General features: G+C 40.3%; 1 protein-coding gene across 2 annotated transcripts in view; it reads left to right on the top strand.

Annotated features, from left to right (window-relative positions):
- Window positions 1–12,399, top strand: part of UVRAG (UV radiation resistance associated) — a 330,820-nt gene that overhangs the window by 56,002 nt on the left and 262,419 nt on the right. For both annotated transcript variants that reach the window (XM_032641020.1, XM_032641019.1), the window contains exon 5: window positions 8,601–8,675. In XM_032641020.1, coding sequence (XP_032496911.1) covers window positions 8,601–8,675 — 75 coding nt within the window. The remainder of the gene's footprint in view (window positions 1–8,600; window positions 8,676–12,399) is intronic.

Here is a 12,399-nt window from a genome sequence, read left to right as displayed (position 1 = left end):
TATCTATTTTGTTTATCTTCTCAAAGAACCAGCTTTTAGTTTTATTTATCTTTGCTATCGTTTCCTTCATTTCTTTTTCATTTATTTCTGATCTGATTTTTATGATTTCTTTCCTTCTGCTAAGGAAGGGTTTTTTTTGTTCTTCTTTCTCTAATTGCTTTAGATGCAAGGTTAGGTTGTTTATTCGAGATGTTTCCTGCTTCTTAAGGTGGGCTTGTATTGCTATAAACTTCCCTCTTAGAACTGCTTTTGCTGCATCCCATAGGTTTTGGGTTGCTGTGTCTCCATTGTCATTTGTTTCTAGGTATTTTTTGATTTCCTCTTTGATTTCTTCAGTGATCACTTCTTTATTAAGTAGTGTATTGTTTAGCCTCCATGTGTTTGTATTTTTTACAGATCTTTTCCTGTAATTGATATCTAGTCTCATGGCGTTGTGGTCGGAAAAGATACTTGATACAATTTCAATATTCTTAAATTTACCAAGGCTTGATTTGTGACCCAATATATGATCTATCCTGGAAAGTGTTCCATGAGCACTTGAGAAAAATGTGTATTCTGTTGTTTTTGGATGGAGTGTCCTATAAGTTGTTTTTGGATGGAGTGTCCTATAAGTCCATCTTGTTTAATGTATCATTTAAACCTTGTGTTTCCTTATTTATTTTCATTTTGGATGATCTGTCCATTGGTGAAAGTGGGGTGTTAAAGTCCCCTACTATGAATGTGTTACTGTCCATTTCCCCTTTTATGGCTGTTAGTATTTGCCTTATGTATTGAGGTGCTCCTATGTTGGGTACATAAATATTTACAATTGTTATATCTTCTTCTTGGATCGATCCCTTGATCATTATGTAGTGTCCTTCTTTGTCTCTTCTAATAGTCTTTATTTTAACGTCTATTTTGTCTGATATGAGGATTGCTACTCCAGCTTTCTTCTGGTTTCCATTTGCATGGAATATCTTTTTCCATCCCCTTACTTTCAGTCTGTATGTGACTCTAGGTCTGAAATGGGTCTCTTGTAGATAGCATATATATGGGTCTTGTTTTTGTATCCATTCAGCCAATCTGTGTCTTTTGGTGGGAGCATTTAGTCCATTTACATTTAAGGTAATTATTGATATGTATGTTCCTATTCCCATTTTCTAAATTGTTTTGGGTTCGTTATTATAGGTCTTTTCCTTCTCTTGTGTTTCTCGCCTAGAGAAGTTCCTTTAGCATTTGTTGTAAAGCTGGTTTGGTGGTGCTGAACTCTCTCAGCTTTTGCTTGTCTGTAAAGGTTTTAATTTCTCCATCAAATCTGAATGAGATCCTTGCTGGATAGAGTAATCTTGGTTGCAGGTTTTTCTCCTTCATCATTTTCAGTATGTCCTGCCACTCCCTTCTGGCTTGCAGAGTTTCTGCGGAGAGCTCAGCTGTTAACCTTATGGGGATTCCCTTGTGTGTTATTTGTTGTTTTTCCCTTGCTGCTTTTAATATGCTTTCTTTGTATTTAATTTTTGACAGTTTGATTAATATGTGTCTTGGCGTGTTTCTCCTTGTATTTATCCTGTATGGGACTGTCTGTGCTTCCTGGACTTGATTAACTATTTCCTTTCCCATATTAGGGAAGTTTTCAACTATAATCTCTTCAAATATTTTCTCAGTCCCTTTCTTTTTCTCTTCTTCTTCTGGAACCCCTATAATTCGAATGTTGGTGCATTTAATGTTGTCCCAGAGGTCTCTGAGACTGTCCTCAGTTCTTTTCATTCTTTTTTCTTTATTCTGCTCTGCAGTAGTTATTTACACTATTTTATCTTCCAGGTCACTTATCCATTCTTCTGCCTCAGTTATTCTGCTATTGATCCCATCTAGAGTCTTTTTCATTTCATTTATTGTGTTGTTCATCATTGTTTGTTTCATCTTTAGTTCTTCTAGGTCCTTGTTCAATGTTTCTTGCATTTTGTCCATTCTATGTCCAAGATTTTGGATCGTCTTTACTATCATTATTCTGAATTCTTTTTCAGGTAGACTGCCTATTTCCTCTTCATTTGTTAGGTCTGGTGCATTTTTATCTTGCTCCTTCATCTGCTGTGTGTTTTTCTCTCATCTCATTTTGTTTATCTTACTGTGTTTGGGGTCTCCTTTTTGCAGGCTGCAGGTTTGTAGTTCCTGTTGTTTTTGATGTTTGTCCCCAGTGGCTAAGGTTGCTTCAGTGGGTTGTGTAGGCTTCCTGGTGGAGGGGACTAGTGCCTGTGTTGTGGTGGATGAGGCTGGATCTTGTCTGTCTAGTGGGCAGGTCCACGTCTGGTGGTGTGTTTTTGGGTGTCTGTGGACTTATTATGATTTTAGGCAGCCTCTCTGCTAATGGGTGGGGTTGTGTTCCTGTTTTGCTAGTTGTTTGGCATAGGGTGTCCAGCACTGTAGCTTGCTGGTCGTTGAGTGAAGCTGGGTGCTGGTGTTGAGATGGAGATCTCTGGGAGATTTTCGCCCTTTGATATTATGTGGAGCTGGGAGGTCTCTTGTTGACCAGTGCCCTGAAGTTGGCTCTCCCGCCTCAGAGGCACAGCACTGACTCCTGGCTGCAGCACCAAGAGCCTTATCATCCACACGGCTCAGAATAAAAGGGAGAAAAAGTAGAGAGAAAGAATTAGTAGAAGTAGGAAGAAAGAAAGAAAGAAGAAAAGAAGGAAAGAAAGGAGGGAGGGAGGGAGGGAGGAAGGAAGGAAGGAGGGAAGGAAGGAAAAAAGAAAGAAGATACAGTAAAATAGAATAAAGTATAATAAAGTTATTAAATTCAAAAATTATTTAGAAAAAAAGGACGGATAGAACCTTAGGACAAATGGTGGAAGCAAAGCTATACAGACAAAATCTTACACAGAAGCATACACATACACCCTCACAAAAAGAGGTAAAGGGGAAAAAATCATAAATCTTGCTCTCAAAGTCCACCTCCTCAATTTGGGATGATTCGTTGTCTAAAGGAGGGAAGGAAGGGAAGGAGGGAGGGAGGGAGGGAGGAAAAGTAAAGTTATTAAAATTAATTATCAAGAAAAAAATTAAAAAAAAAACGGACGGTTAGAACCCTAGGACAAATGGTGGAAGCAAAGCTATACAGACAAAATCTCACACAGAAGCGTAGACATACACACTCACAAAAAGAGGAAAAGGGGAAAAAAATCATAAATCTTGCTCTCGAAGTCCACCCCCTCAATTTGGGATGATTCGTCTATTCATGTATTCCACAGATGTAGGGTATATCAAGTTGATTGTGGAGCTTTAATCCGCTGTTTCTGAGGCAGCTGGGAGAGATTTCCCTTTCTCTTCTTTGTTCTCACAGCTCACAGGGGCTCAGCTTTGGATTTGGCCCCGCCTCTGCCTGTAGGGCCGGAAGGCGTCTGTTCTTCGCTCAGACAGGACGGGGTTAAAGGAGCTGATTTGGGGGCTTTGGCGCACTCAGGCCGGGGGGAGGGAGGGGCACGGCGTGCGGGGCGGGCCTGCGGCGGCAGAGGCCGGCGTGACGTTGCACCAGCCTGAGGCCCGCCGTGCGTTCTCCTGGGGAAGTTGTCCCTGGATCCCGGGAACCTGGCAGTGGCGGGCTGCACAGCCTCCCCGGAAGAGGGGTGTGGATAGTGCCCTGTGCTCGCATACAGGCCCCTTGGTGGCGGCAGCAGCAGCCTTAGCGTCTCCCGCCCGTCTCTGGGGTCCGTGCTTTTAGCCGCGGCTCGCGCCCGTCTCTGGAGTTCCTTTAAGCAGCGCTCTTAAACCCCTGTCTTCGCGCACCAGGAAACAAAGAGGTAAGAAAAAGTCTCTTGCCTCTTCGGCAGGTCCAGACTTTTCTCCGGACTCCCTCCCGGCTAGGCGTGGCGCACTAATCCCCTGCAGGCTGTGTTCACGCCGCCAACCCCAGTCCTCTCCCTGCGCTCCGACCAAAGACCGAGCCTCAGCTCCCAGCCCCGCCCGCCCTGGCGGGTGAGCAGACAAGCCTCTCGCGCTGGTGCCTGCCGGTCGGCACCGATCCTCTATGCGGGACTCTCCCCGCTTTGCCCTCTGCACCCCTGTTGCTGCGCTCTCCTCCGCAGCTGCGAAGCTCCGCCCTCCGCCTCCCGCAGTCTCCGCCCGCGAAGGGGCTTCCTAGTGTGTGGAGACCTTTCCTCCTTCACAGCTCCCTCCCACTGGTGCAGATGCCATCCCTATTCTTTTGTCTGTGTTTTTTCTTTTTTTTTTCTTTTGTCCTACCCAGGTACATGGGGAGTTTCTTGCCTTTTGGGAGGTCTGAGGTCTTCTGCCAGCATTCAGTAGGTGTTCTGTAGGACTTGTTCCACGTGTACACGTATTTCTGGTGTATTTGTGGGGAGGAAGGTGATCTCCGCGTCTTACTCTTCCGCCATCTTCCCAGCCCCTCCCTTTTTCTCTTGGTTATTCTGAATAGAGATTTATCAGTTTTATCAGCTTTTCAAAGATCTAGTGTTTGGTTTTGCAATATTGTGTTTTATAAGAAATATATATATATTTGATGCACAGTTCTTGGCTCACTTCTAGAACTCTTGGAATTTCCTAAGTGTTGAGTGTGATAAAGTTGTCTTTTGTTATGTTAATGAGGTGACTTTTGAAAAGCACCTAAGAGTGGGGGCTGGTTGCCTACGGAACAACCATGTGATAAGAGGATTAGAGGACTGGAACTTTCAGTCCCTCTCTTGGGAGAGGAGAGGGATTGGAGATTGAATCAATTGCCAATGGTCAATGATTTAATCAATCATGCCTGTGTAATAAAGCCTCCATAAAAACTCCAAAGGGTGGGGTTCTGAGAGCTTCTGAGTTGGTGAACACATAGAGATTGGGCAATATGGTGCACTTTGAGAGGGCATAGAAGCTTTGTGCCCTTTCCTCATACCTTGCCCTATGCAGCTCTTCTATTTGGCTGTTCCCTGAGTTACATTCTTAATAAACTGGTGATCAGTAAGTGAAATATTTCTCTGAGTTCTGCGAGCCACGCTAGCAAATTAATCAAACCTGAGGACTAGGTTGTGGGAACCTCTGATTTACAGCCAGTTGGTCAGAAGTACAGGTAACACCTGTACTTGGGATTGACATTCTAAATTGGAACCTCTAATCTGTAGCCAGTTAATTGGAAGCACAGATTGCAATCTGTGTTTTTGACTGGCCTTCCATGTGTATGGGGCAGTCTCGTAGGACTGAACCCTTAACATGTGGAATCTGATGCAGGCCTGAGAGCAGGACACCCTGCTGGTGTCCAAGAATTGCTTATTGTTGGTGTGGGAACTACCCACCCACCCCATTGAAATTGGGTTGCAGATCACCGAAAGAGGTTTCACTTATGATTGTTATTTTTTTCAATTTCATTGATTTCTGCTTTTTTTCTTTTTAAAAAAAAATATTTATTGGGGCTTCCCTGGTGGCGCAGTGGTTGAGAGTCCGCCTGCCAATGCAGGGGACGCGGGTTCGTGCCCCGGTCTGGGAAGATCCCACATGCCGCAGAGCTGCTGGGCCCGTGAGCCATGGCCGCTGAGCCTGTGCGTCCGGAGCCTGTGCTCCGCAACGGGAGAGGCCACAACAGTGAGAGGCCCGCGTACCGGGGGAAAAAAAAAATTATTTATTTGGCTGTGCCAGGTCTTAGTTGCAGCATGTGGGATCTAATTACCTGACCAGGGATCAAACCTGGGGCTCCTGCATTGGGAGCGCAGTCTTGACCACTGAAGCACCAGGAAAGTCCCTCGTTGGTTTCTGCTTTTACTCTTATTATTTTCTTCCTTTTGCCTGCTTTGGGTTTAATTTGTTCTAATTTGCTAGTTTCTTAAAGTAGGATTCCTGGATTACTGATTTGAGACTTCTCTTTTCTAACGTAAGCATTTAATAAATTTTCCTCTAAGCATTGCTTTAGCTGTGACCCACAATTTTGATACTGCACTTTCGTTTTTGTTCAATTTGAAATATTTCCTAATTTCTCTTTTATTTCTTCTTGACCGAAGGGTTATTGAGAGGTATGTTGTTTAATTTTCAAACATTTGTGGAGTTTTCAGATATCCTTTTGTTGATTTCTACTTTAATTCTGTTGTGTTTAGAGAAAATCGTATTATTTTAATCCTTTTAACCTTTTTGAGATTTATTTTATGGTCTGTCTTGGTAAGTGTTTCATGTACATGTCATGTGTATTTTGCTGTCATTTGAATGGACAGAGTGATGATACAGCTTGTCCACAGTAGCCGGAGCTACAACTACAAGCCAATTTCCTGAATAGCCTTTAGAGACAAGAGAGTTAATCAGGAAGTTTTCCCCAGAAGTCATGAACTAAAGTTGGTTTTGACTTGAATTTTGATGACAAAGAAGCAGAGGAGTTTGAAAATAGCTCTCTATTCAAGGTGGGAATTTGGAGAATTTGTTGATAATGCTTATATGGGGCACTTGCGGTGGCAGAAGTTCTTGTGCTTAGTTTAAGTGGTTAGAACTTTGTATTAATACCAACAGCGACTGTATACTCATTTAGTGTTTGGGTATCTTTTTACATTCATATAATCATTTTACATGCACCCAGTGACTTTGGGCCTTTTGAAGGTCAGGTGAGCAAGTATTATTTTCCTGTCAGTATTTAACTGAGAAAACAGAAGCTCAGAAAAATTAAGTTGTTAAAGGTCACACAGTGATTGATGGATTTAGGCTATTATTTGTTCCATTGCTCAGACTATATTTATTATTCATTTCACCAACTTTGATTATCTGTCTTTAAAAAGTGTGCCTTTTTTCATAGAGGGATCAAAATACAAGATTGTGGTTGAATTAAAAGGCTCTATATTCTGTAGTCTCCATATTAAGATTCTGACACGTTTTGGGGTCAGTAATCTATAATTAATGGTAAAGGATAGTAAGTAGTATGGAGTATCATGCAGCCTGTTTTGTTAATTTTCTTTATTAATCGGGAACAAAGGGCTCTATGGTTGACTGATTCTGATTTTTTCTCCCAGTATTGTTTGTGTCTAACTTCCAAAAGTACTTTCATATCCAGTGATAATTGGATTCATTTCATCTGTACGACACCACTGTAAAACAGAACAAGAGTGTTTCTGCTTTTGGCTGATGAGGGATTTAAAGCATGGCCCATTAACATTGATTAGCGATTATATGTTGAGTAGAGTGCTAGGCACTAGGGCTATAAAGTCAGAGTTCCTTATGAAGCACTAGAAGGTTGGAATTAGAACTCAGATCACTTGAGTTTTTTTTCTTTTTAAGCCCAGTATCTTTTCAAGTCCTAGAAACATGTTGTGTCATACTTTTCAACAAGTTAATTTAATGCCCGTCTTTATGAGGCTTATGCTTTGAAAACTTTACCTTCATGTTAGATTCACTCCTGCCCATGATCTCACCCCACCCTTTCTTTAAATGGCATGTATTTTTCTGATTTTAAAAGTGATCCGTGTACTTTGTGGACAATTTGGAAAATTTTGAAAAGCACAGAGAGGAGAATAAAAATTTATGTGCACTCTTTCTGCCCAGCTGCAACCATTGTTAACATTTTGATGCATATGATTTTATTTAATCTTTTTTCTCCTGAGGTGTATATGTGTGTAAAATATTCTATGTTTGTAAAATTTTGAGTTTCTTCTAATCTTAAAACTGATTTCGTAGTGCTTTCTCTTTTTCTCTCATAAAATGAAACACTTCTTGAAATTGGTTTATAGTTTTCATTATGTTTATTATTGCAGGCCCATCTTTTGGTATTGTATTCAGTTAAGTAAATGATGTAGGTAAACAGGGAGCATGTGATTAATTTTGCTTTAGTAATAGATGTAGCAGGTATGGAAGTCAGATAAATGTTCACAGGAATCTTCTACTGCTGGCTTTGACCTTTCTATCTCTAGCTAGAGAGAAGAGATGAAATATTCTATTCTGGTAATCCCCTACTTGAACCCTCACATTAATCCTTCACTGCAGAAGCAATTAAAATTTTTTTAGCCACAATTCTTTCTGATCAAGTAACTGAATCTGTTTTTATAGACTTTATACTATTTTGAGTTTTAAAAAAAATCTTAGTTCTTCAATCTTAAAAGTTTTAATTCTCCCACCTTTTAGGTGAAGTTTAATTCGAGGTTGGCACTGACTGAAGCTCGAATCAGTTGCATTTGAAAGAGAGTAGTAGACAGAAAATAATTAGTAGACTTTTAAAGACTTTGAGGATTGGATATTATCTTTAAACTGTCTTTTTGAAATTAATATTTATCTTTTATGTTTTTTCTAGGGCTTCACGTTTTTTAAAGCACTCTAATAGACTAACTGGGCTGTGTTTTCTTTGAGATCAGAGAATGTATAGTGTGCCTCTGAATCCCCTATACTTAAGGAATATGCTTTCCGTAACAATCTCAAGAAGTGTTTGTGAAAAATGTGTGTGAATGATGGTGCCTGTGATCTCATGTGATGATTTTGCGAGGACTTTGACTAAAGCAGGAAACTCTAAATTGATCACCTGGTCTTATGATAAGTGTTTTGTTTTCTGCTGGCTTGTTAGACGTAGCCAACCTATTTCTCAACATTGAAGTAGGTCCTGTCATTTTCTAATCACATTAAAACTTGACTGGAATGAGATGAACTAATAATGTGTTTTCCTCCTCTCTTAGATTCATGCCCGCAACCAAAATGAAATAATTTTTGGGCTGAATGATGGCTATTATGGTGCTCCATTTGAACATAAGGTAAGGGGATTTGCATAACACTGTGAGTTTTGTTTAGTGCAGGTGTGCTTTGATGTATCAGGTAAAAGCTCTGTGTAAATAGAATCATGTTTTAAGTATCATCATAAGTTTGTTGTTTAGTGTGGCTTAGGGTAAATGCTTAAAGTGAAAACTCATTTTGTAACCACATCAACACATCTTTTCTAAATCCAGATTATATTAATTTTCCTAAGAGAAAATCTCATGTAGCTGTTTTCTACATAATTCTTTAGAGGTTAAGGAAGAATAATGAATTTTAATTAAGTGTAATACAATTTTATTAACTGTTTCAGAAATCTTTTACAACTTTGAATAAATTTAAGAAACCTGAGGCAAGTTATATTGTAGTCATTTATATTATAGTCTGTGCTGTCTCTGTATCTAAAGGGGATTAGAGAAAGGAGAGGTATTTACCAAGTACCTGCTATCTGTGGTGCCATGCCAGGTGCTTCATGTTCTTTATCCTACTTAATACTAGCCACAAACCAATGAGGTGAATTTTCTACATTATTTCCTCTTAGTGATCATGTTGTTTTCTAATTCTTGGTTGTCTGAAATGCTATTGCTAGAATGCTTCATTCATTCAACAGCTATTTACTGAGCACCTGCTGTACATCAGCTACTGTGCTCTAAGTGCTAAGGGTACAATGGTGAGCAAACAGATTTTTTTTCCCTGCTGTCATGGAGTGTATGAGGGAGACAAGCACTGATAAGGTAACCTGATAGATAACTATATAAACACAATGTTGGTGGGTGCTATAAAAGCATGTGATGAGGATCTTACCTACTCTAGTAGCTCAAGAAAGTTCTACGGGGACTTGACTTTTAAGGTTACAATCCAGAGGATGAATAGAAATGAACAATGTGGAGGGATGGAGGCTGAACAGAGAGAGCATTCCAGGTAGAGGAGGGTAACATGTTGGAAGGCTATGAAGTGCTAGGGGAAGTGGTGAGTTTTCGGGACTGAAGGAAAGTCTGGGTGATAAGGGAGAAGGATACCAGAGGAGGCTGGAGAGGTAGACAGGGACCACATAACACAGAACCTTTTGAAGGGTTTTATCCTAAGAGCAGTAGCGTGTGTTGAAGGATTTTTAGCATGGCAGAGATATAATTAGATTTGTGTTTTAATAATTTCACTCTGGCTGCTTTAAGGACTGATTGTAGAAGAGGCAAGAATATATGTGGGAAGACAGTAAGAAGGATCTTACAGTACAGAGGGTAAGAGGTTTGATACTTTGAAACAGGTTTATGGTAGAATAGCAGGTAGATTTAGGAAAGTTTTAGGAGGTAAAATCAGTAGGACTTGGTGATGGTTTGAATTTAGGGTGTAGGGAAAAAGAAGGTGTTAAAGGATGACTTTCGGGTTTCTGGCTTAGATGAAGTAACCAGATGGATGAAGGTGCCAGGCACTGAGAGAACTAAGGACACTGGAGGAAGACAGCTTTGTTGGAGGCAGATCGTGAGTGAGTTGAGATTTGATCATATGGGCTTTGAGATACCTTCAAGATATCCATGTGTAAAGTAGGCATTTGGATTAGATGAGTCTGGAGTTCAGAGGAGAGAAGTAGGTTAGAGATTTAAATATAGAGATATAATAATGGCAAATAGTTATTGAAATCGTGAGTTCAGATAAGATAGACCAGTGACAAGCTGTACAGTGAGAAAAAAGGGGCTTAATAGCAGGGGGCCTGTGAGGGTCTCCAACTTTTAGAGGCCAAATATGGGAGGAGGCTTTGGAAAAGGTGGCTGAGAAGGAATGGTGAGAGATAGATGAGGAAAAGAGAGTGAAGTCTCTTGTGGAATCTCAGAGGCTAAAGAAAGAGAGGTTTTTGTTTTGGTTTGGTTTTTGGTTTTTAAGGAGAGGGTGGTCAAAAAAGATGAGACTGAAAAAGCCCCATTCAGTTGGGCAAAATACAAGCTATTCTAGGTGACTTCATCAAAACTCAGTTTAAGCTCTATTAAGCTTTTTTTCTTTATTTTAAAGCCCTCATCTTCTAAGTTCCTATAGTATATCAGCACCCTATGTACACCTTTGACATAGGTTTTACCACTTTATAGCTCTTTATTCCTTTCTAGTCTGTAAGCTTCTTACGGACAGATTTCCATATGTAATTTTGAATTCCTAGTACCTATCATAGTCCTTGACATGATATTTGCTTAGAAAAAATGTTTTATTTAATGAGAGAATTGTGGGAACTGCCACTGCTGTTGTTTGTAATGTCCCATTTATAGGGTTTAGCCATCCTGAGTCTGTTGAAGGATTAAGTTCCTCCTATAACAGGTAACCAACTCACCATCTAGCACAATGTCTGGCATATAGTAATAATATTAATAGTTAACATCTGTTGAATGTATTATGTATCAAACAATGTTTTAAGAGCTTTATATCTCTTACTGTATGTAATGTCCCTAAGAATTTTGTAGCCAGAGACTAATAGTAGTTGAGATTTCGGGTAGGTCAATAACTAAATAACCCTTTCTTCTTCTCCTGAATTTGGAACAAGTTTAGAAATAAGACAGGTGATAAATGGAGATCAGAATGTTGGCGTTATTACTGATAAAACTAATTGGGAAATGTGGCTTAAATTCTGCAACTGAAAGAGCTTGTATATAGTACTTTCTCCCAAAATGAATCCCCATACCACCAAATAACAAAACAAGCAAAACTGCGTTCTTCCCCTTACAGGGACAGATCCTGACCCTCCAAGACAAAAGCAGAATTTATGTGTACTTTACACAGGCTGTTCCTGAATGGGAGGGAACCTGGAAAGAACTAAGGCGGTCATGTTCAGTTTCGCCTCCCAAACTCAGCAGTCAAGCTCCTGCCTATTCTGGGGAGGAGTGAGTGAAGGACACAGAAAAAGTAGACTTTTTTTTTTTTTCTTTATAACCTTCTTTCCTGGGAAATGGAGTGGAAAGTTTTTCTCCTATGTGGAAGCATGGGAGTGCAGAGTAAGTGTTTCTCCCTAACAATAATAATAATGTCTGATGTTTAGTGAGCACTTATGTGCCAGGCATTATTCTAAGTGCTTTATATATTTTACCTCATTTAAACCCTACAATTGTCCTTTTATAGAAGAGGATGCTGGCACAGAGAACTTAAGTAACTTTCCCAAGATTACACAACTACTAAGTAGCAGAGCTGGGATTCAAGGCCAGATGATCAATAAATGTTCACTGAATAAATGTTTTGTAATAAGTGGTACATTTTATTCTATAGTCCTTCAGTTAATAAGCTTTGTAAATTTATAAGGCATGCTTATCTTGCCCTGTACTAGCTTTTTTAAAAAAACTAATTAATTAATTTACTTTTGGCTGCATTGGGTCCTCCTCATTGCTGCGCGCGGGCTTTCTCTGGTTGCGGTGAGTGGGCGCTACTCTTCGTTGTGGTGCGCAGGCTTCTCATTGCAGTGTCTTCTCTTGTTGCAGAGCATGGGCTCTAGGAGCACAGGCTTAAGTAGATGTGGCACCTGGGCTCAGTAGTTGTGGCTCGTGAGCTCTAGACCGCAGGCTCAGTAGTTGTGGCACACGGGCTTAGTTGCTCCATGGCATGTGGAGTCTCTCCAGACCAGGGCTTGAACCCGTGTCCCCTGCATTGGCAGGTGGATTATTAACCACTGCACCACCAGGGAAGTCCCCCTGTATGAGCTTTCAAATGAACACCTGACATATAGGTTGAATCTCCTTCAAAAGTTTTTTTTTTCTT

The sequence above is a fragment of the Phocoena sinus genome, chromosome 8, assembly GCF_008692025.1.
Source record: "Phocoena sinus isolate mPhoSin1 chromosome 8, mPhoSin1.pri, whole genome shotgun sequence".
Lineage (NCBI taxonomy): Eukaryota > Metazoa > Chordata > Mammalia > Artiodactyla > Phocoenidae > Phocoena > Phocoena sinus.
The sequence above is the reverse complement of the archived record's forward strand: the minus strand, read 5'-3'. Positions and strand labels throughout refer to the sequence as shown.